Here is a 24,879-nt window from a genome sequence, read left to right on the forward strand (position 1 = left end):
TTGTATCACTTCTATTTTTTATTTTTTTTGCTATTTTTAGATCTGGAATGAACGGTCTTTTAGCAGCAAATATATCAAGGTAGGTCAACTGATCAATTGACATCCATTTTTTAAATAATGCATTCTTAGCATGTATAACATCAAACTTCTAGCAGAATTCATCTAAGTTGTTGTACTAGTGCAACAGGATCTCTCCCTATGCATCCTCTCCCAATTTTGCTTGGACACATCAGAACAGCACAGCTGGTGTGTCTGTGCGTGTGTCTATGTGCGGAGAAGAGGGCAGAATGTCTGCACTGAAGCTTACCGTTATCAGCTTACCTACAGTTCTAGCCTTTTTTGTTTTTGTTCTGTTGCTAACGAGTGGCAAAGCTTCCTAAGGCAGTTTTAATGGATAAAGGTGCATAGAAAATGACTGCAACCCAAACATGCCCAGCTGATGCCTCTCAAATGCTTTGGACTACAATTACCATAATCCCTGGCTGCTGGCCATGTTGATTGGAGCTGATGGGAATTGTACTCCAATACATCGAGAGGATGTCCTCTTGGGGAACACTCGGCTAGAGGGTCTCTAGATTCTCAGTGTTGGTTTTATTTTTTCTTCAGTGTCTGGCTGATACTATTGTTAACCATAGTCTCCCATTCCCCCTGAACTGGGAAACAAGCCACGGTTTCGTGGAAACAAGCCATGAAACCATGGTTTAAACCTTCTACTTGCTCAGCCGTTGCATACACTGCATAGTGTTTATTGATTAAGAGTGTCTTGCTATGCACGACAAATTTAAATGAACCCCATTTTTGAAGATATGAAATGCTACTACTGTTATAATGTACAAGGGATATGTTAAAAGTGTATATTTTGTGTGGATATCTGGTAGAAAGGGACTGCAGTGAAAGCTGTAAGTGACTGAATGCACACATGCCCGACCTGAACTGCACTAGGAAAACTAGCATGGTTTAATTTGTCATTTACAGATGTGTCTCTTAAGCTAACTTGTCTCACTGCTACCGATGTATCTTTTAGTGAATATTCCTCTATTTCTGTGAAGTAAGGTTTGTCAGCAGCACTAATAGGCCAAGAACTGAAAGGTGGGAGGAACCACTTACTCTCCAGACATTGTGGACTTTAAATCCCATCAGTTCTGACCATGACCCAATGCCCGTGCTAGCTGGGGCTGATGGGAGCTGGAGTCCAAGAGTATCTGGAGGGCCACTGGCTGCCCATCCTTGTTTTATATCCGACATAGGGCCCTCCAAGACAACCCCATGTCTACTCAAAAATAAGTTCCATTGACTTCAGTGGAGCTTATTTCCTGGGAAGTATATAGGATGACAGTCTTATAGCAATGAAAAATGTTTGCTCTTTCTGCTGTTATCAACTAACCCTCTTTTTAAAAACATTCATGGGATGCACTTTAGTTAAAGTTCAATTACAGTCAGTTACTAAGATGTGGCGGTATTATTAGTCCGCTTTATTAAATGTAGGATAATGGACATAATTCATGGGAAGTCTTATCTGTATGAGACAGAAATATTTCTTGAAGATTATCATCTTTTCTGTATGTGTAGAGTGGTTTATGTTGTATGAATGATTTCTCCATTGCATAAAAAGGGGAGATTGCAAGATTAACAATGAAGGAAATAATAGGGGTTTAAAAATGGATTTTTTTACTGATTCAGGCCAGATCACCTTCTCCCTCCCCTCCCCTTGTGAAGACCAAATTTGGCAGGTGGGGGGGGGGGGCTATTTGGAATCATACAATGCAGGCAAATTCACAGCCCACGAAGTACCTTTCAAAGCACTACTCAAGACCTGACAATTGACTGATTGTCTGGTCTTGTGAAGTCTATTGCAAAGCATTCTGCAAGACCCCATGACGGAGAGCTTTGTAGATGGTTTTGCAGACACCACATATTGGCAGCCCCTGCAAACCTATTTCAGCTGAGCAAGGTGTTTCCTTTCATCTGTGGGGCAGATAGATGTGGCCAAATGGGGAGACCTGGTGGGCCTAATCAGGTCTGTGGGTTGGAGGTTTCGCACCCCCGTTTTAAAATATGGTATTAGAAGCTGGCTGCTAAGTGAATGTAGGATGGAGTTCTCAAACACTTAATTGACTTCTGAGTTCAGCGTGTCATGCCTGTTTAATGATAAGAATGGAGAGCTGCCAAGGATTTTCAAATCTCCAGCGTTTCTGTTTTCTCGGTCATTAACAATTCAGTTATTTTATAATTCTTACATTATTTAAATTGGATGATGAGGTGCCTTAATGGGTGAGATTCAACAAATGAGTCTCGTCTATTTGTGCAATGGGGTTTCCCTGCTCTCTGTGCATGTCCTGAAATTGGCTTGGGAGAACATCCAGAACAGTGCGTTGGAGGTGGCAGGTGTATCACCAGATGTACGGGGGATGTGCCTGATAGGTGGCTAGGAAAGTGAATCTGTACACTTGCCAAGGCACCCCCTTCAAGTTGCAGCCCTGGAAGTCCTTGTTTTAACAGGTTCCAGGATTAAGAACTGGTAATACATGAATAACTTGGGGAACTGGGAGCTTTGGAGCACAATTTAAAGCAGTAGTTATCTAAATGTTGAAAGTACATTTCATGTATATATCAGAAAGGGGCCAGGAAGAGAGAAAGCTCTCAGGTAAGGGTGTTCAGGATTCCATTTGAGAGCTGTGACACTCGGGCAGATTAACTGTGTGTGTAGAAGCCCAGCTCTTCCATCATTTCACAGCCCTCACACTTTAATTTGATCTTTTAAGATAATGTCACACTCTCTCCATTGATGAAAGCTGTGTTATCTGTCAAGTAATGCTATCTGTTATCAAGGTACTCCGCAAAACCATGGACAGAGTGGGTTTAAGGAAGGTTGGCATCATTGCTGCGGATGGTGAATGGGACATTGCAAATGAAATGCTAGTCGATCCCTATCTTAATGACTCGGTTGAGATAGTAGGGTAAGTGTGGAAGCCTTGGGTAAAAATAATAATAATTTTATTATTTATACCCCACCTATCTGGTGATGGTGATTCCTTTGTGCCATTGATCACAGTTCCATATGAACTGAAGAAAGTTTGGATCCACGTTTGACCATTAACTGAAGGAAATTTGGATCCAAGCTTGGCCATTTCTGCATCTCATACTTGAGCATAAAGTCCTTACTGCATGGGGCTATGCTGCCCCTTTTGCCACCTCTGCTCCTGTGCTTGACGTTGTGCATTTAGTGCAACCTGTCTAGTGTCTCTCTGCTGCTGCTTATTTTGGTGTCTGCATCCTTTTTTATATATCTTCTACAGTCTTTTCAGTGGTGGTAGTGTGGTTTTGGAATACTCTCATTGTAGAAATCCTTCAGGCTCCCTCTCTGACCTTTCTTTTCTCTGAGCTGAAAACTTCACTTTCAACATAGTTTTAATATTTAAAGCAGTAATATTTTACTGCTTTACTGTATTGTTGCTGTATTGTTACTCTTTTTTCAGATTTCCTGATTTTTAATTTCATTTGTAGATGTCCTTTTAATGTGTGACTTTCCCTTGTTACATATGTATTCCCTTGTTACATATGTGTTCCATATTTCTTAGCTGTGAAATTCTTCTGGATGCTCTATGGGAGGAGGAGCAGGGTATCCATTTCCTACATTTATTTATTAATCAAATTTGTACCCAGCCCTTCCTCCTGAAGAAACCTAGGAACCTAGCAAACAACATGCCGTGAAACACTTTAAAAACACCTTTAAAGAACTCCCATTCAAAGCTGAACTCAAAGGCATTTTGAAAGAGGAAGGTCTTCAGTAGGTGCTGAAAAAGACAACACCTGTTTAATATTCAAATTCATGTCATATACAGAAAATTTATGGCCATTTGGACATTACTAGTGACAGTCTATGCTTAAGATGCCTTTCCAACATGGAAATCATCGTTTTAAAAAAGGATCGCCCAATATATCGACACATGTTTAGACACTGTCGCCCTTGGGTTTGTGATATTTGCTACGTTTGTAAAATAAGCTTATGGAAGTGCCATCATTCCCTCTGTTTCTGATATTCGGGTATGAACACAATTCTTAGGTAGCCTAAACAACCCAACCCACGCATAAGAGAGAGGTATCAGCAGGTTTGTGGAGGAACACTATAATCTGCTGAAATAGTAAGCAAGAACCTTAAGGAATACGCGGGGGATAACCTCACAAAGCAGCACAGTGGCAGTAGCGGAGCTAGCTGCTCGGGCACCCAGAGCAGCGCACATGCTGTGCACCCGGGGGTAGGGCGATTGTGCCCAGGGCATTGTGGCCCGGCTGGGGTGTGTGTATGATTGGCACAGCTGCGATTGACCCTGCCTCCCTGCCCCCCCCCCACGCCCCTGCACAGTGACCACTGAGCATGCTCTGTACTCACGGAATACTGGCTGGAATACACAACAATATTTTGCGGCAGCTCTTACTTTTGCATTTTTAAAAGCCATGTATATCTCTTGGGAGGAAATTAGAGAAATAAAAGTTCCTCTTCTGATGTACCCCTTAAGTAGGGGCAAGCACTATTCTGAATGCGCTCACTAGGGGGCAGGCATCATTGAACTAAGTGAGGCTACATAGGGCTGGATCATAAATCTGTTTTGTGAAGGCTAATTAACCAGTAAGCAAAAGCTACCCCTTTTAGCCAAATAAAAGAGTTATTTTAATTAGGGGATATTTATAGTAGTTTGGAAGAGGCTGGCTCCTCCTAATGGTGTCTTCATGCACCTGAATTTTGAAGATGATGAGGATGAGAATGATGATGATGATGATAATAATAATAATAATAATAATAATAATAATAATAATAATAATAGTAAATATACCATCCTTCATCTGTAGATCTCAGGGAGGTTCACAACAAATTTGGGGCACTAATCAGGGCCATTGGTTTTCATATTACCTGTTCTGCAGAGTTGTCTAATGTTACTAAATTGCCACAGCAACAATTAACTCTCTGCTGACTAATTTAAAAGCAATTCAGCTGGTAGTCACATTTGACCCAATTGTGGATTCATTCAACAGGATTAATAATCTAGTTAGGTACACACACACAGTCAGCCCTCAGAAGAACTTAAGGATTTTCAAAATGATAACTTGCCATGGAATAACTTTTCTGCTTGAAAAATGGTAGTCAGGCGTCATAGGCAAGAGAACTTCAAGGCTTATACTAGGATGTGATTAGTAGCAGGCACTGTCTGTGGAATGATGCTGCTCACCTGACTTTGTTCTAGCTGAGTCACAGCTGCCTAAAGGGACAAGAAGGGGTGTTGTGGTGTTGAGGTTGGTGTGGTGCAAATGTGGTGGCGGAACCAGGCTAGTGCTCTTGCTCACATGTTTGCAATGCACTGATCTTTCCTCTGCCTCTCCATTCCAGTATGCAACAGCAACTCAGCTGGAGGGAGGTCAGGTGAGCAGCGCAGCCTCAACCCACAGCCTGCTACTGGGTGGTGGAAAAGATTGCCATGGATCATGTCTTGCTTTTCTGAAAATGCTCACTTAGGCCTCAGAGTAACCTCGTAGCTATGCAGATAGGCTTCCAAAAACTAGTCTCATGCAAAGTCCTCCTAACCTTGTTATTGAACAGGTTGTATATTGAAGCTTGTTCAATATACTCCTAGGACCTTTGCTGTTAATTGTACGAGGAAATCAGGATTCTTAAATGCACCAGATTTTAGTGTCTTGCCTGTAGTTTCACGGTCTGGCTCAGAAACTCCACCTGTGTTTTGTTTTACATTGAGACAAACTCTGAAAACTCCCAGTATCTTTCCTTTACAAAAGGCGTCAGTGGGGAGCCGTGATCTGGATTGTGATGAGGAGCAAGGGGCGGGGGGATGGTTAAGCCGTTACATAAGTACATGATACTGGGCAAGCTGGTTGAAAAGATACACTCTTGACTTCCCTGTTATTTACATAGTGTAGGAAGCTGCCTTATAATGAGTCAGACCATTGGTCCACCTAGCTGAGTGTTGTCTATGTTGACTGACAGCAGCTCTGCACGGTTTCAGGCATCTTCCCTCCTAGCCTTACCTGGAGATGCTGAAGATTCATCCTGGGACCATCTGCATGCAAATCGGGTGCTCTAGCCACTGAGCCTTTCCCCCTTCCTTCAGATTCTTCTGTTACTGTTCAGAGAGACAAGCTAGTGGAACGTTAGTGGTGTTTGAAAATAGAAATGTCCTCTGTTTGCCACCACAGTGATGTTGCCTTGGGAGCCAAGTCTGTGTCTTGCTGCAAGTTCACCATGGAGTGAATGAATGAGTTGTGAATGAATGAGCTGTGAATGAATGAATGAGAATTAAAAATGGGTTTGGGCTTTAGTCGGGAGAGAATTTGCTTTTGTCCCCAAAGCTATTGCAGTAACTGGCTTAAGCATAGAGGGCTCTGGTTGGGCTCCATAGAGTTTGTTCAGGAGGTTAGCAACTTGAATTTTAGAAATTCTGCTTGTGATAGTCACTTCTAGCATAAACGTTTGTGTGTGCAGTAGGTGTTGAATTGGCCCTGTGTGTCCAGGAGACATCCCTATTTATCTTTTCTCTACTCTATAACTTTACTTGCTTGCAAGAAATAAAAATAAAGTTTCTTCCCAATTTGGAAGGAAGAGATGGAGGTGTCCTGGCTTGCCCAGCCTCTGCACCCATTGGTAGTTGCTTGGTTAGAGTACCAGCGAGGTGCAGAGGAAGAGCAATACTTTGCATAACCCCAGCTCTAAACTTTTGGAGGTGGAACTTGTTTTCATGTTCCCACTTCTCCCCCTTACTCCAAACAAAAAAGTTCAGAGGAGCAGATTTTCTTCTGACTTCTGACCATGCGCCGCATTTCAGAGAAGCTGTTGGACCCTGTCCTTTGGAGGGGTGGGGTCCTGCCAACAACAAATGCTTAGCTCTGCTGGTAAGGCCAGCCAAAGTGTATTGACCCCTGACAAAGTTAGGTGTGAATTTGAATTCTTTGTCTTGGTCCAACTGGAGGTTGGTTCCATTTACAATATTGGGAGTAATCTAATATTTAGGAACTTCTATGAGGTGCCATCCAAATATGTACTAATCCTACTTTTGCAGAAAACTAGTTGTATTTGTGGAAGGAAGTAGATAACGATGAATGCTCTTAAGATGGTTGGAAGGTGCCTTGTATGCCTCCTTCCCTCAACTCTGCTTTCCTTTGGACCATATTAGTGAGACCGAGAAGGGGATATTTGTCATCTGGGTAGCCCAGGTGCACTGCATGCACACTGCCCAGGCTTGCATCCCAGGAGGTCACTTTGGTTCTGCTAATGCAGCGGTTGACTTCACCCCTGGAGGTGCACTCCATTGTCTTTCAAGACAGACAGATGTCAGCAACCATAGTAGCTCTTTTGTATAACAGCTAAGTTATTTTGAAGACCTTTTATTTCAATGAGGTGTATGGGTCTATTGCAGGTGTTGTTGTTGTTTTAAGCTGCAAATCTTTTGAAAGAGGTATCAGTGTCTTTGCTGCAGCAGAATAACATCGCCACTTTGTTTCCCCTTGCATGTGTTCACGGGATGTCGTAGTTAGTCACTGAGCCTCTTGGGCTTGCTGATCAGCGGTTCAAATCCCCGCGATGGGGTGAGCTCCCATTGCTCTGTCACAGCTTCTGCCAACCTAGCAGTTCAAAAGCACACTAGTAGCTGTGGCTACTAGTAGGTACCGCTGCAGCGGGAAGGTAAACAGCGTTTCCATGCACTCTGGCTTCCATCACTGTTCCGTTGTGCCAGAAGCGGTTTAGTCATGCTGGCCACATGACTCAGAAAGCTGTCTGTGAACAAACGCCGGCTCCCTTGGCCTGAAGGGGAATACCCCATAGCCACCTCATAGTCTCCTTTGACTGGACTTAACCATCCAGGGGTCCTTTACCTTTACCATGTTGGTCACCTGGGCTGTACATAAAGGTCTCCCATGAACTTTGTTTAATAGTGATATCTTACAGTCTGTTTATACAATTCAATCCATCTTTGGTGAAGTTCTTGTCTGCAGTTTTTGAAACTCTACCATTTGTGCAGATGTCTCTCAGTGAGGTGAGGTACAGGTGATAAAATCTTGGCGCAGAATAATAAAGCTGTAATTTGTGCCTTCTCCCACTGCTTGCTGATTCTTCTTAAAACCCAGCTTAAAGTAACATTGGCACACACATTCAAGCTTACACTTTAGAAGCTGCTCATATCCTGTGTCAGAGCTATTACACAGAGAGACGGTTGACTTTGTGGATTATGTCTACCAATGGATGTGAATGAGAGCAGGGTCCTTTCTCTTGCTTCCCAAGATCAAATCTGAGAGCAGACTTTCAATTCCTGTTTGATACCTAGCCTTCACCAGAGTGAAGCACATAATATGCCTGCTGTGTACCAAAAGAAGCACGGCAGCCTTGATTTTTGGAAAACGCTGTGTGTGGGAATACTACCTTTTCATCTCTTTATTTTCCAAGCTTTTAAGATACACTTTGGATAAACAAGAGCTGCAGCGGGTGAGGATCATAGCCAGCGATAACCTCTGGGAGCCAATTTCCTTTTTCATGCTGGTTGACTCTGAGCTACGTGAAGCAGTCGATATCATTGGGTAGGACATCTCTTCAAAGCTGATTTTTTCCACCCATAATCCCTTCTGAAAAATTCGGGCAAATGATGGGAAACAGCAACTTTGGAAAAACTTTCTGGAATATCAGCATAGCAGTTACAAAATTTTGGCCACGTGCCTCTTTGGCAGCAATCCTGTATGCCAAGGGGAGCATGCATTGTGCCCATCAGGTGTTGGAATGCAACTCTCACCAGCCTCAGCCAACTTGGTCATGGCTCGTGGGAGCTGTAGTCTCAATAGCATCTGCAGGGCAGCATGTTGGCTACCCCTGCCATACACATGGATCTGGGAGGATGACCCATTGTTGCAAAGGTGGACTGACCTCTGATGGACTGATGGACTGACCTCCATAGGATACTTTCAGGGATACTGAACTATACACACGTTGATGTAATTGGAACATGACAACCCTCTCCTTTTTCCTTTGCTCTGGGAAAAGGGGAGAGGAGAATTTGAGCAGAGAAGTGCCTCATTTCTTCAAATCATGCCACCCACTTCCCCAAGCTGTTTCCCCTCCTTCCAAGATTCCAAATATGCTTGTAAGTCTAGATATACATTTGGTACTCTGGTGAAGAAAGTCTTTGCTCAAAATCACATCCTCCCAAAGCTGTTTTCTTTGGACAGTAGGGAGACCTGTCAGGCTCTACTTTCATGCAATTGACTGTAATTCATAGCGGTAGGTCTCCTTAGTTCTGGTTGTTCCCTTTTGGTAGAGTGAATGGTTGCCATGTAGATCTGATTTGATCAGCCTGACCAATCCATGTGGTGACATTAGCTCTTCAGTGAGTAAAATTTGCCTTGTGTATCTTTTTGAAACTGGTGATTGTGGAGATTTGACTATATTCATTTAAGATCTGAATCGTTTGTGTGTGTTGTGGGAGGTAAATTGGTGTGATTTAGGTTAAAACGATAAGATAACTCTAGTTCAAGATTTCAGAAGATAGAAAGTTCTTAGGGGTAGCTGCATGTTTCAGTACTTCCATGTTTCAAAATCAACTTGGCATGCCCAGAGTGAGGCAGGGTTCCTGTTTTGAGAAACAAGAACCCCAATCCCTGCTATGTGGCACTATAGTCCTTAAGGTCTTTGACTTTGGGTCAAGAATGGCGGCTGAGAGTTAGTAAACCCATGCAATTTAAATTCTGCCTCTGCTGTGAGCCCACCAGAGGCCGAGAGAGAGAGAATGGAGACAGTGATAATGACTTATTTTGCAGGGTTTTTGCAAAGATGGATGAGAAAGTATACAAAGCTCTTTTGAGTGTCCAGAGTGCTATGTAGATGCTAAGTATTTATTTTTTTCCCTTCCACGTTTTGAGATGTAAATTATTATTATTCAGTCTATTAGCCACCCTTCACCAGCAGGTCCCAGAGCTGGTTACAGCAGTTTAAAATTCAGTATTCAGAATAGTTAAATGGCAATCTTTGGCAGAAATTAATAAATCCCTGACACTTTCAGGTTCAAGTATTTTGTTCTTCCGGGTCATGGACTTAACTGTGTATTGCATCCAAATGGATGCTACAGCCTGGCCTTCACCAACCCTGTGCCTTACAGACATCATGGACTGCAGTTTCCATCACCCCTGACTGTTGGGCATTCTAAATGGCACAGATAGGAGCTGGATTTCACAATGTCTGCAAGGCAACAGGTTAAGAGATGGCAGATGCAAACACACAGGAAAAAGACACCCAATTTCACTGGGTGATCAGTGATTTGTTAAATGTATTCTAGAGGTGTTTGGATCCTAATCTCTCCTCCATGGAGGAAAGGACTGATAAGAAGAACTACTGCAAAAAAAAGAAAGAAAAGAAACTACAGTTTTCTAGAGTTTAAACTTACTGCAATCAAGTGTATTTAGAGTCCTTGCTTTGAGTTAAAATGCACTTTGTCCTTGCTTTTTGTTTTTCAATATCCAGGGCTCATTACCCAGGAACGAAAACGGTGCTTAGTGCGTTGCACACAAAGAAGAAACTCTGGGCTTCAGAAGACTATAGCACTTTCAATGATGAAGTGGGGGCAGGTTGCTGGGCTCGAATCCTGAACCAAAATTTTGTGAATGGGAAAATGACATCGTACGTCTTGACTTTCAAAGAATTATAGATGTGTGTGTTTGCCTGTCTGTCTGTCTGTCTGTCTGTCTCTATCTATCTATCTATCTATCTATCTATCTATCTATCTATCTAGCAAGGTAGAATAAAACCTTGTCTAATTACCAGTAATTGGAAATGCTGGTTGTCAGGTTTGCATTTTTCAGCTAATGAAATCCCCGTGGACTTGAAACTTGTATTTCTTGACAGTCTGGTTCACTTTTATCCACAACAGAAGAAGTAGGCTCAAACACTTGATATTGTGGCCCAGATATGTCTTAATTTCCCTCTTCACATGTTACCTCCAGTGGTTGATGACGATCTGCATGATGACCTGTTGTTGGGAGAAAGACGGAGGGGAAATATGTGCCTGTTAATTCTTCTCAGTCTCTCAGCGGCTTTCAGTACCATCAACCATAGTATCCTTCTGTGCCAAAGTGGCACCCACTTTGCAGTTGGTCGGGTCCTGCTTGGATGGTCATTTCCAGAGGGTGATGCTTGGGAAGTGCTGTTCGGCCTTGTAGAGTCTTCACTGTGGGGGTTCAATTTGATCCTCCTTGCTGTTTAACAAGTAATCTGGAATTTTGGAGTACGTTGTCAGCAATATACTGATGACATACGTTTTGCTACAGCCCTTTCTCATAGACAAATATATTCCCGGTATATTTATTGGTCGAACCATAGCATGCTAGACCAATTCTTTACATGATTCTCTTTATTAATTCCTGTCTTCTTTATCTCTATATCACACAGCACTATTGCTTGGAATTTGGTGGCTAGTTACTATGAAGATTTACCTTTTGGCCGGTGTGGTTTAATGACAGCGCAGGAACCATGGAGCGGGCATTACACTGTGAACCCCCCCATATGGATAACAGGTATTTTTTTTAGACAGAGCTTTTTGAAACGAGATGTATGTTTTTCAATTGTGGCTTTTCTAAGTTATTAAGGCCGCAGCACACTTCATTGGGCGTACAAACTATTTAACCCAGCAGGGCTAACTTCTGCATACATATGCATGGGATTGCACCGCAAATGTATTTTGAATTGCTGCTCTGTGATGCAATTTTTCAAACTTATTGGACAGCCTTTGTAGTACTGATGTTCTTGGCAAGTTAACTAAGAGCTGGAAGGGAAAGGTTGTGGCGTATTTGGAAATTAACTTGTTTGGGCGCAATAAGGGCCAGCTCAAGGCACGATCAGCATGATAAAAAATGCCACGTATTCATGCTATACACACATACATGCACATGTATTTACAGAGTAGCCCTAACTGTGGCTCATAAGCCCTATTTAATTTAACAAGGTTTTCTCCCAGGTAAGTGGAGTTAGGATTGCAAATTTTAGTAAGATTCCATGTTTCCCCCAGGGGGGCAGAACTAAGCAAATTCTCTCTGTGTGTGTTTGTGTATGTATATATATGTACATAGGGCCAGCTCTAGACATTTTGCTTTCTGTGGTGCAGCAGCAAATGAGGCATTTTCTATCCCTAAAGTACATAGTACCCAAGGCCAACAAAGTTATTTTGGTATCTGCCGCAGAAAATACTGCAAGTTCCTCTCCTGTCTTGTAAAAAAATCAACAATAAATACACAAATATTTCCTGCAACGATTTCATGTCACCCCAAATTGGCTGCCAGAGATGGCTGCATCACTCTGCCTAATGTTAGGGCCAGTCCCCACCTCTCTGCATCAACCTGTGTGTGTAGAGCTGGAGTCCCCAACATCACCATGTTGGGGACTCCAGCTCTACACACACAGTGCCCTCAGATACATCTGTGGCACCTTCCTTGGGCCTCTCACCCTCCTAATTTTTATCTTAGTTTTGGAATTGGGGGATGTTTTGAGGGGGCGGGGGACTGTCTACTTTTTTCATTGTTTTCTCCCCCCCCCCGGTGATGTCAGTTCTGTAAAAGCAAAAACCCTCAATGCAGTTTACAAAAAAGAGAAAACTGTAGTAAAGTTATCAATAGAAAGAAAAAAACAACAACTTTCTTCTCTCCTTTTTCTGTTTTGACACAGCACACACTACCCATTTCACGCAACCAGGCTGGTACTACCTGCAAGCCGATGGGCATCTGGAAAAAGGTGGCAGCTACGTGGCTCTGACTGACAGGCAAGGCAATCTCACGATCATCATTGAAACCATGGTAATGCTCTCTTAACGCACTCTGCCAGTGTCTACCTAGCTCAGAACTGTATTCCAGCTATTTAAAACAATGGTGTTTTAAAGGTACCTGTGCTGTATGCTGGTCTGCCATGGTCTGTTAGATGGAACTGTGATTGGGAAGGGCCATCTATAAATCTCACCTCCTCTATGAATTCAGAAGCTGGCCTTAGATAACCTTCTGTCTCATAATCTCTGCCCCCACGCCTGCATTACAGGAGCCGTTTGTAGTGACCTATTTTATAGAATTGTGGAAAGGCAAGGTAAAATTGGTGAACCTGCAGCCCTCCAGATGTTGTTGAACCACAACTCCCATCATCCCTGGCCATCATCCATGATGGTGGGGGTGCTGATGGGAGCTGTGGTTCAACCGCACTGGGAGGGCCTACTTCTTTCTCCCATCCCTGTTGTAAGGGTTCCTGGAATGACATACCTGAAGTGCTTTGAACACTGGTGACACAGTCATTCAAAGTATGACAGTCATAGCACTATTGAGGTTCATGGCACTTAACAAGGAATGTGAGGACCACAAAACAAGGTGTTTACAAAAGTTTATTTTTCTGCAGCTGCTGCTGGCTTGTTATTGCATGATCTTGAATGGAGTTTGTTCAGTGTGATCTATGACCTGCTTCAGTTGCTAGCAATGCAAAATTAGGTCATGTTTGTGCCAAGGTGTGAGACTTCTCAATGGAAGTTGCATGCAAGGAGCTTCCCGATTGACTTGGGGCATCGATGAATGTTAGCCTAATTCCTAGGATCACCCCCCCATTCCAAAAAGAAAGAAACACAACTTAGCACTTTGTTGCTGTGGGCAACAAACTGTGCACAGTTCCCAGTCTGGTCCTTCAGAGCAGTCCTGTTCTGATCCAGGGTTGATTTGATGTGGATTCAGGTCCTGGACTGAATTGGGGTCCTTGCACAGTCTTTAATTGGGGTTTAAAATCTTAATTAAGCTTGGGGTTGGAATATGGGATTGGGTGGGGGAAGAAGACACATGCAGGCAACTGACTGTCCCCTTTTGATCTCCCTATTGTTCCCCTCTTAACAGCCCCAAAGTGATCCAGGGTTGCCTTAACCCATTTTGGCTCAATTTTGGGTAAACCTAAATTGGCCCCGTTCAGGACCTGGAATTCAGCCAGAGTCAGCACATAGCTCCTAAGCAACACATGGAGTTCTAGTTGTATTGTTAATACAGTAGTACCTCTGGATGCGAACGGGATCCGTTCCGGAGCCCCGTTCGCATCCAGAGCAGAATGCAACCCGTGTCCGCATGTGTGCGGGTCGCAATTCGCTGCTTCTGCGCATGACGTCATTTTGAGCGTATGCGCGAGTGGCGAAACCCGGAAGGAACGCGTTCTGTTACTTCTGGGTCGCCGCGGAGCGTAACCTGAAAACGCTCAACCTGAAGCAACTTTAACCCAAGGTATGACTGTGGTTCTTTTGAGTATTATTTTCAGATAATATATTGTCTTGAGTTGAGATGGTGGTTGATGTGAGTTCCTTGCTGTTCATTTTCAGACTCACGACCACTCCAAGTGCATCAGGCCACCACTATTTCCCTACTTTGTGTCACCACAGAAAGCAACTTTCCATCTCAAAGGATCCTTTGTAAGTAAATGTCATACACTTAATTTGCTGCCTCTCACTTCTGCCACTAATATGTGCAATATACATGCAGTAGGACATATGAAGAAAGCAGAATCTTGGAATAATAGTGTGTGTGATACGTATTTGCTATTTTGAAGTGTCTGTGTAGTTAGACACCATATATAAATAATCCTACTAGTTTTATACTCAGCCAATCACAGCTTTGGATCACTCATTAGTAGGTCTGTTCTGTATGATGCATTTTTTTGTGTGTGTTATGGCACCTACCCTTCCACTGAATGTCAGATAGCTGCTGTCTCTATTGTCTTTTTGGCAGCAGCTGAAGACCTTTCTTTTTCAGCAGAGATTTGACTCATACCAGATTTGAAATTGTTTTTAATATATGATGTTGCTTGTATATATTTTATTGTTAAATTGCTCTGAGATGTTTAATAAAAAATGGTTTTAAAAAGGGTGGACTTTGCCGCCACAGACTTACAAATTTATACATTCTTATTGAGTTGCCCACACAGCAGTTGTATATGAATGAATTAATTTTAAAACAGTAGGCAGCTAGGTATTCTAGATCCATGGTGTTTGGTTATTGACACCAGCTCATGATCTTTATGTGGGCCTTACATCTGCCAGGAGGAAGACTTCTACTTTTTTCTGGCATTGGGAACCTCTTTGACTGTAGCTTCCATAAGCCTAATCCAGCATGGCCAATGATTTGTAGTTCAACAAAATCTGGAGGGCCACATTTGCCCCATTCCTGATTAAGCTGGAATCTACACACGTATAAAATCCATTGTGAAAATGCTTTTTAAAAAAAAATGTTTTGAAAAATACATTGAATTTGGTATAACTCACTGTTGCCATCCAGTGTCACCTCTGTATATTGCACTTTACAACACATTCAGAAACCTACAGGGTTTTATATAAGAAGACTCATGAAAGTTTTCTCCCCCTTCCTCAGAGCAAGCTGAAATCTCTTCACATGTGGTATTCTAAACTTGAATTTAATTCTCCCAACTCCACATTGTTCCAGTCTCTTGGACCCATAAATGTAAGTGTACCTTAATTTATTTACGTGATCACCTTACCCCATAAATGTCAGTTCGACTGCTTTGATCTGCTGAACTGGCACTGATTCTTGCCTATCTAAACATGTAGAATGTTGATATGTCTTTTATCATTGACTGTAAATATTTTTTTTCTGTTTTAAATGGTTGTTTTGTAAACCACTTTGAGGTTTTATTGCCATCAAGCAGTATATAAATCTTATAAAATTAATTGATTAATTTATAGCAAAATACTGCAGTCTTCAAGAAGAAAAAAAAATCCATGTTGCTTGTGATCTTTTCTCCAGGCCTATAAATAAAGGCCTGATGAGTCCTCAACATGCTAAATATTGATTCTGTTTACTGCATAAACTCACTACTGTCCCAGGCCTGAAATGTACTTACATCACTGTACTTACCTATAATGCCTTGTATTGTTGCAGTAAAATGTCACATCCAGAGGTTGTGGCTAAAGCTTAGTCAACCTGGTAGTGATAATCTGAAGCAGGACCATTTTGTTGCCTTGCCAGTCCTAGGCTTGTACCCAAGATGAAAGATTTCACCTGTATTCCCTGCCTCTAGTCAGCCACTTGTGCATCATCTCTCTCTCTCTCATTTTTATTAAATTTTCATCTAATGACTTCCCTTCTTCTCTTTCCATGATTCATTTTGCCTATCTTACATCCCTGCATATTTTACAATAACCATTCCAATCGGTTTTCCATTATTACGTCCATCAATATTATGTTGCCAGCGTTTTGAGCTGTACACAGTTATTTTCCATATACTCAATAAACATTTCCCAATCTTCTTTTAATGTATGTTCTTCTTGCTCTCTTATTCTATATGCCAAATCTGCAAGCTGTGCATATTCTGTCAACTTAAGTTGCCAATCCCCTTTAGATGGGACCTCGCTCACTTTCCATTTTGGAGCTACCACAACATGGGCCGCAGTTGTTGCATACATAAATAACCTTTTCTGATACCTGAGGATTTCAGTCTGGGTTATCCCCAGCAGAAAGGACTCTGGTTTTTTTTTTTTTGGGGGGGGGAAGTAATTTTAAACATTTTTTTTCAGTTCATTATAAATATTTTCCCAAAATTCTTTTACCTTTTTACATGTCCACCACATGTGAAAGAATGTTTCCTTCACCTCTTTACACTTCCAGTACCTATCTGATTCTGTCTTGTAAATCTTGGCCAGCCTAGGTAAAGGTAAAGGGAGCCCTGACCATTAGGTCCAGTCGTGACCAACTCTGGGGTTGTGGCGCTCATCTCGTTTTATTGGCCGAGGGAGCTGGTGTACAGCTTCCAGGTCATGTGGCCAGCATGACTAAGCCGCTTCTGGTGAACCAGAGCAGCACGGAAATGCCATTTACCTTCCTGCCGGAGCGGTACCTATTTATCTACATGCACTTTGACGTGCTTTCGAACTGCTAGGTTGGCAGGAGCTGGGACCAAGCAACGGGAGCTCACCCCATCGCGGGGATGCGAACCGCCGACCTTCTGATCAGCAAGCCCTAGGCTCTGTCATTTAACCCACTGTGCCACCTGCGTCCCATCTTGGCCAGCCTGCTTGGAGTTAAATGCCATCTATGAATCATTTTCAAATAGTTCTCTTTCGAAGAATAACATGCTATAAATTTCAAGTCGCTTTTCCAAAGTTTCTTGTGCATCCTTTCTCCACGCAGGTTTCCGAAGGCGTGTTGACACTAAATCTGGGTCTGGATGAGGTCTATACTTTAACAACCTTGACAGCAGGCTTTGAGAAGCCTTTCCCGGATCCTCCTGCATCCCAGCCATTTCCTTCCGATTACAAGGATGATTTCAATATCCGTAAGTAACACTTGGAAGTCATTTTTTGGGTTTGGGAGGTGGGATAGGACATTATCTGGTGGCCCCAGGCTAGCACAGGATCCTTATCAATAGTATTAATTCTCAAGCATATGTGATTAGAAGCCTGCATTAACACAAATGTTTGACCTAGGGAGTATCCAGCATACTGTATACTCAGTGGACATTCAGGTTTCTTTTTGAGGAGCTTCAGGAAAGACTTCTGATCCCCAAAGGCAGGGGTGTTAGAACCTCAGGTCTGGGGGCCAATTGCAACCCACAGCCCTGGCTCCTCTGTCTGGCCCTCTCGATTCTCTGCAGACACACACCTCCCTGGCTCTGTTCGGACCCTGAGCATTTCTGCCTGGCTGTGATGTGTCTGATAAAGCCTCTTGCTTGACAGGGTTGAGGATGGAGGGGAAAGTGTGAGTGTGTGTAGAAGGTAGCCTACTTTGCAAAGGTAATGCTTCCATGTGTGGCCCCGCATGCCGCTGCCACGTGGTCCTTGGAAGGTAGACCAGAAAAAGGATGTGGCTCCCAAGTTGTAGACGTTTCCCTAGCTGCAAGGTCAAAAACAGCCATCCGTGTTGAGATTTGCATCCAGTGCCGGAACTGCTTGCAGGTTCCTCCATGGGCTTCAATTCCTGAGAGGCTTTCAGGTGTCCTCTTCAACTTGGATGACCCTAATGAAACACTCAGTTTGTTACCAAATTGGGGGACTGTCAGCTCTGTGCCAGGTTCTGCCTGCTGCGTCCCTGGTGTTGCACTGGTGCTGAGAGAAGCTGTCACATCTTCTTTCGTAGTGCAGGCAGGTGAAATAACGAGCTTTCTGTTCTCCCAACAGGCAACCCGCCTTTCAGTGAGGCCCCAAACTTTGCCGATCAAACTGGGGTGTTTGAGTACTTTGTAAACGTTTCTGATCCTGGGGAGCATGTCTTCACCCTCCGACAGGTGGTGACGCAGAGGCCTATAACCTGGGTTACTGAATCAGAGCATCCCATCAGCATTATTGGCAACTATAAATGGTATGTAATTAAACGCAGTGCAACCCGCTGAATTTCCAGCTTGGTGCAAAGTTGCAGTGGAATCCAGTAATTGCACTCATTTTGTTAGCTGCGGTATGCAGATTTGAACATCAGTGAATGCAAAAGGCATCCCTCACCCATGAATTGCAAAATGTCTTTCTTTGCTGGGTTTTTGTGGTCGCATAAACCAGGTGCTGCATGGTGACGTACAGTATTTAATGTGATTCAAGGCTGCCACCTGCTGTTGTCCTAGCATAACTACGTGAAAAGAAGCTGATGGAAATCAAGGTGTTGCAGAAAGTGATTGTATGAGCATGCATGGTTGAACGTAAAAAGAAAACTGCCTTAGATTGTGTGTTTGGAAATCGGAATGTTACAGGATTGTGAATGAACTATGGTTCTGAGTATTACTTAGTACTCATTTTATCTCTTAAGTACTGGAGCTCTGTGCTTATAAACGTGCTGCAGTCCCTGCAGTTTAGTTTTTCTTATCAATTTGGTTTTTTGCTCTATAATAAAGATGCTGGGTTGTATTCAGTGACGTCACTGCACGATTGGAACAACTACCGCTCACACAACAGAACTTACCATTCTCTTTCCTCCCCATTTGCCCCTCACCCTAATAATAATGTAATTGGATACAACAGGTCTTTTTCAGGGGGTACTCAGAGGTATGCAGTACTGGCACCCCCCCTTGGTAAAAAGTGTGGCACTTATTGTAACAGCTTCGTGGTGAGTACCAGCACCTATTTTTCCACGGGGGGAAAAGCACTGGCTACAACTCCATTTGAGGGTGGCTTACATATAAAAACAAAAAGCAGTTGGCTAGGTGCCTCTATTCCTTTCCTATCTTCTTCCTCCACTCCCTGGGATTCTGTTATTTGCCCTGCACAGTCGTTTTGCTGCTCCTGCTCCCATGGAGTTATGCCAGGCTAGCAAAGAAACACAGTGGTGCATATCACTTCTGGCAGGGATGGCACAGCTGGGATAGCAGAGGAATGGACAGTTGTACTGGGTGCCTCCTTGTGTGTGGTTGCTGTTCACTTTAAGCAGTTGCATCTATGCAGCTCTTGGAAAATGATGTGTGTGTGTGGAGGGGGAATAGTCAACCTCTGTTGTGCCAGAGTACTGATCCAGATTTCACCTCTCCCAACAGCTGCAGTGTATAAATACAAAACAAGTTCAGGAACATCTGTATTATAATTATTACAATATGTTTATTTATTTATACTCTGCCTTTTTCCCTGACAGAGATTTGTGCATACATGTCCTTAAATATGTTTACACTTAGAAGTGGTTGGAATTTTTCTTGTTGTTGGAAGACTAATGCCAAAACTGACACTTTTCCAGCGCTGAGAACTGCATTTGTCTTTTTGCAGGGTAAACCTAACGATAACTTGCGACATTTACATAGAATCAAATTATGGAGGTGCATTCATTGCGGGAAGAGTGAACAAAGGTGGGATATACACCAAAGCCGCTAAAGGCATTTTCTTCTGGGTATTTCCTGACGGTACATACCGAGTTACAGGTGATCTCGGTGAGTATCCTTTAAAATGGATTTTGCATGCTTAATTAAATAGTTGCAGCTTATCCTGCAGTAGTTAATGCAGAATGGCATTTCTAAGGGTTTGAGGCTTGCACGGCAAATCCATTATGCAATAGTTCCCTTACTTGTAATTGCTGTTTTCTGTTGGGTGTCTTCCTCCACCCCTCATTTGATTTTGATTTCAAACCAAGGTGCCTTGCTAGCTCATCAGATAATAATGATAACTGGCACAGAGCAATCAAAGCAAAACTTTTTCAACCAAAAACTGTTCTGAATGGTTCTTATTCGCAGCGTTAAATGCTCAAGTGTAGAAGGAGGGCCAGCTGCTTTAGAATATTGAAAGTGTTTCTAAGTGGTTTAATATTTTTTGAAAAAATCCCTAAGTAGCATACAAAACAGACAAAAATAATAATAACACACTATCAAAAAAAATCCCAGGAACTTGGTAAGAACAGGGTCCAATCTGGTCAGGAAGGCATCTGCCTCCCAATTTTTTCTTAAGAACTCAGGTGTGAAATTGCTGATCTTTGAACAAATATTATTATTATTATTGCTTTAAAACATTTATAAACCTGCTTAATCTCTCAAACAGTATACAAAAATACCAACCTTCAAACAGTAAAAACACATGCAAAAATAAAAAGCAGTAGAATAGTATTATAAAAGTGGATAAAAAACAGAAATTCAGTAATAAATAAGGTGTAGCCTTAGGGGTCAGGGAGCACCTGGGCAAAAATATGTCCTTAGAAGATACCTCAAGCAACTGATGGCTGATGCTTCATGCATGGCAGAGGAAAGGGCACAGTGTAGGCGCAAATTTCAGGCCACCACGCTGTGATAGTCTGTTGGGTGTGCTGCTGTGAGTAAAATATCAAGGCATCTTTTGCTTGATCAAATGGATGACTTTAGAGTCCATGGCCTACAAGGCCTTTGTACAAAGGTGTTGGTTTTTTAAAAACAAACAAACAAACACCACAATCTTAGATCTAGGCTCTAGAGGTTTGAAAGCTTGAAGGGCATGTGCATAAGCTCTCAAATAGTGTGCATGTTCGGAATGGCAAATAATGTAGCTGCTCTAAAGAAGATCCATTTTTGTGTAATGGCCAGGAGTTCTTGTGATTGTAAAGGCTGTGGCAATATGCTAAAAACAATGAATTCTGTTTTCCCACTGCTTACTAAATTAGTCATGGAATCTTAAGAGTTTTAGAGCTGGAAGGGATCCCAACCTCCTGCAATGCAGGAATCTCAGCTAAAGCATCCATGACAGAACCATCTAACTTCTGATTGGAAACCTCCAAGGAAGGGTAGTCCACAACCTCCTGAAGGTGACAATTCATCAGTTTGTCCCATGTAGTCGATAGCCATTCACTGATGGAAGAAGGAAAATTAATCTCCCCTCCTTCCCATTTAACAGCAATCCAAATGAGCTACTGTTTCGAGTAATGAACAATAATTACTTAATCTTCAGGTAGACTATTATATCTAACATAACAGGACAGAATAAGCACTGGGCCTAAAGGAAAATCATTTGCTGTCATGCTTCCAATTTTATTTGCAATAGAGTTCCAATGCAGTGGTACTTTGAGTTACAAACGCCTCAGCTTACAAATGTTTCCGCTAACCTGGAAGAGTTACCTTGAGTTGAGAACTTTGCCCCGGGATGAGAACGGAAATCGTGTGCCGGCGGCGCAGTGGCAGCAAGAGGCCCCATTAGCGAAAGTGGTGCTTCAGGTTAAGAACAGTTTCAGGTTAAGAACGGACCTCTGGAACGAATTAAGTTCGTAACTAGAGGTACCACTGTAATGTATAATTTTAGGGCATGTCCCAAATAAAGAAAATGTTCTGAAGCAGCTTTTTCTTCTTCATGCAGGTGGGGAAGAGGTCTTGATGAAAGGACTGTCTGGGGTGCGAGCCAAGGCATGGCATACCCTCACTCTGATTCTCACGGTAAGCACCGAACCTGGAGCATAAAATAAGATTCATTTTGACTGATAGCAAGGGGTGGCATTTAAACTGTTTAGAGTTCTAAAATAGCTATAAGCCTAAAATAGCTTATAAGCCTAAAATAGCTATAATTTAATTTGCTATGAGAAGTATTAACCCTGATAAATATTGATGAACTGCTAATACCACTTGTCCGTCATAACAGGTGGAACCGACAATGAAAATGCTGCAGTGCGGAGTGTTTTAGTTCAGGGTTTCAGCCAGCCAAACCTCTTTTCAGGGTATTCCATTCCATAGCCACTAAGCAGGCTTTGTCCTCCCTGGACTGTTTTGCTCCACCCCTGCTCCCTCTGCAGAAACCTTAGTGTACCCTGAAGCATCTCTCATCGTGTATGTAGATGATGGTGTTTTGGCTATATAAGGATCCACACTTGGAAAACCTGCTTTGCTATCAGTATATAGGATTTTCCAGAGGTGCAGCCACGCTAGTCTCTTGCAGCAAAAACAATGAAAGGCAGAACATATCCACCATAGGTAGCAGCCATTGATAGCCATATCCTCCATGAATTTGTCTGGTCCTCTTTCTCAAGCCATCCAAGTTGGTGACCATCACTAGAAGAAGAAGAAGAGTTTGGATTTGATATCCCGCCTTTCACTCCCTTTAAGGAGTCTCAAAGCGGCTAACATTCTCTTTTCCCTTCCTCCCCCACAACAAACACTCTGTGAGGTGAGTGGGGCTGAGAGACTTCAAAGAAGTGTGACTAGCCCAAGGTCACCCAGCAGCTGCATGTGGAGGAGCGGAGACGCGAACCCTGTTCACCAGATTACGAGACTACCGCTCTTAACCACTACACCACACTGGCTCACTACTGATTGTGGGAGCAAATTCCTTAGCTTAACTAAAACAGAATAGGCATTGGGAAACACACTTGGATGTCTTTCACTTCAACTCACCTTGCAAAGCAGTTTCCAGATAGCTTTGCAGCCCTCGTTCTTGACCAGTTTACTGAAATCCACATCAGACCCTGTACATTAATGTTCTCCCCTTACTTTTGACAGGGCACCAATGCGTCTGGCATGTTAAATGGCAATCCTCTCTGGGCGAACGTCACCATAACGGATCCTGGAAATGGATGGGCAGCTATTGGGACTCACACTTACGAATTTACACAATTCGACAACTTTCGTGTTCAGGCCAACTGAGACGCCCGTCATACTTCAGCAAGCCATTTCTTGACTCCTTTTAACTTGAGTTAGTTTCAACCCCTTTGCCGTTGTCATTTTGTCATTGACATTGGTACGAAATTTTTGTTTCGTTTCCCCTGCAGCTTTGGGGAACGAATTCAGCTTTCTTCTAAAGTTGAAATGCGTTTGTGTCATCCTAATTAGGGTTTTCTCAGAATTCAGTTTTCTCTCTTGGCAGAAAGAATTAGTTTCAGAAAGTCTCCCTCTGTCCCCTCGCCCCCTTTTCTTTTACAAAGTATAAATGGAACTGGAGCAGAGTCCTTGTCGTTTCATTGGTGGGAATTGTGACTGTTTAGCCTCATTTTAAGAAATGTGCAACAGAGACCTCAGAAAACTGCTGTTTTCAACTGTTTCAAAAGCTATGAAGTCCATTTCTTTTCAGAAGTGCCTGGTGTATGTGGCTGTTATGAAGTGCTGTGAACTGAAAGATCCTTTTGCCTCTTTCGTACTTTATCAGAGGTGATGGAATAAGGGACTCAATGGATTTAAATCCCTCTTTCCAGGAAATGAAAGGTTTCACTCCTCCTCTTCTAAAGTCTTAATTCATATATCTGTTTTTAATGAAAAGCCAGCTGCTAGCTGGCTTCCTTATGAAGTGCCTTATTTTAAACTACCTCTGCTAATGGCAGTGTAGCAAATATGTCGATGGCGCCTGTCACTGTTCAAAGGTTTGATAACCCCACAACTTGCCTCGCCTCTTTGAGCTTCTCTTCTAAGCTTGTCTGCCTCTTTTGGTAAATGGAAGGGGGAAAGAATCTGTAAAAGTAATATGGATGAAAAAATCAAGGGAGAATGTTTATCCCCACCCTCACGATCCTAAGAGCCAACTTGCACAAGTCAGTTTGAGAGCACTTGAAGTTGCCAAGCTTTCAGCCATGCACCATTTGTGGGAATCGCAACCTCCATATGGGTCAAGTTAAATATGTGTCCTGCAAGGAGAAAATAGCTCGTACAAACAATACCTTTGCATGAGTCCAGTTGCAACTTTACTGGTGACCAGAGAAATCACTGTGAACTGTCCTTGAGACATGTAATGCTTGTACTGACTGCTAATCTATGGTGGCAAATTTCAGGCTTGCAGGATATAGTAGAGCTATGAGGTTCACCAGCTAGACATGGGTACAAAGTAAGGAAGGTGATTGTGGAGACAGAGACAGGGTTTTTTGTCAGCCGGAACTCAATTCAGACCAAATTCAAAAGTGCAGATAAAGATGTTTCCTTCTTGATGGGCTTTGACCATAAGCAATGAAGATGTAAGGTCATGACTGATTGGCTGCATTTATTCCAAAGATTTCTCTCCCTTTTTGTGCTAGGGCAGATAATTTCTATTTTTGCATTGTGTACTAAATGTAGCATAGTCACAATATTTGTTTCTTGTTAATTTATTAAACGGTAGACTTTAAAGTTGCTGGGTTGTGAATGTTCTCAACAGGTTAATGTTTGCTGAATGTTTGTACTTCTCATGATTCTTAACAATTGCCTTGATGTTACAGCGAAAAGCTGGCATATGGTGGCTGACTACCACAAAGCCTAATGTTTCATTCTGGAAAAATAAATGCTGCTTTAAAACCTTTATATGTCTATGGTACTGCTTTAAAAATTGTCGCTTTTTCTGAAGGTTCAGAGGTAAGCTTTCCTCTTTTGTAGAGTCTGATCTCAAACCCAAAGAGGCTTGTATTTTCACAGCCTCCTTCACTAAATAGGAATATACGCTGAAGGGTTTCACCTCATGTGTGGTCTGCATTTTACAATGACTGAGCAATAAATCATATATTGGCAACACAATTAAA

The 24,879-nt window shown here is 42.6% G+C and overlaps 1 protein-coding gene across 3 annotated transcripts in view; it reads left to right on the forward strand.

The window, feature by feature from the left end:
* The window catches only part of GALC (galactosylceramidase), a 36,418-nt gene extending 11,756 nt beyond the window's left edge, over positions 1–24,662 (forward strand). For 2 of the 3 annotated variants that reach the window (XM_081911519.1, XM_081911517.1), the window contains exons 6-17: positions 41–79; positions 8,447–8,577; positions 10,508–10,663; positions 11,432–11,556; positions 12,701–12,828; positions 14,364–14,453; positions 15,409–15,498; positions 17,185–17,329; positions 18,171–18,351; positions 19,731–19,891; positions 21,771–21,847; positions 22,904–24,662. In XM_081911519.1, the coding sequence (XP_081767645.1) occupies positions 41–79; positions 8,447–8,577; positions 10,508–10,663; positions 11,432–11,556; positions 12,701–12,828; positions 14,364–14,453; positions 15,409–15,498; positions 17,185–17,329; positions 18,171–18,351; positions 19,731–19,891; positions 21,771–21,847; positions 22,904–23,047 (1,467 nt within the window). In that variant the 3' untranslated portion in view covers positions 23,048–24,662. Of the gene's footprint in view, positions 1–40; positions 80–2,829; positions 2,958–8,446; positions 8,578–10,507; positions 10,664–11,431; positions 11,557–12,700; positions 12,829–14,363; positions 14,454–15,408; positions 15,499–17,184; positions 17,330–18,170; positions 18,352–19,730; positions 19,892–21,770; positions 21,848–22,903 lie in introns of all 3 variants that reach the window. The other variant, XM_081911518.1, reaches the window with a different exon arrangement.
* Positions 24,663–24,879: the final 217 nt, after the last annotated feature.

This window comes from Podarcis melisellensis (assembly GCF_964234715.1).
Source record: "Podarcis melisellensis genome assembly, chromosome: 1".
Classification (NCBI taxonomy): domain Eukaryota; kingdom Metazoa; phylum Chordata; class Lepidosauria; order Squamata; family Lacertidae; genus Podarcis; species Podarcis melisellensis.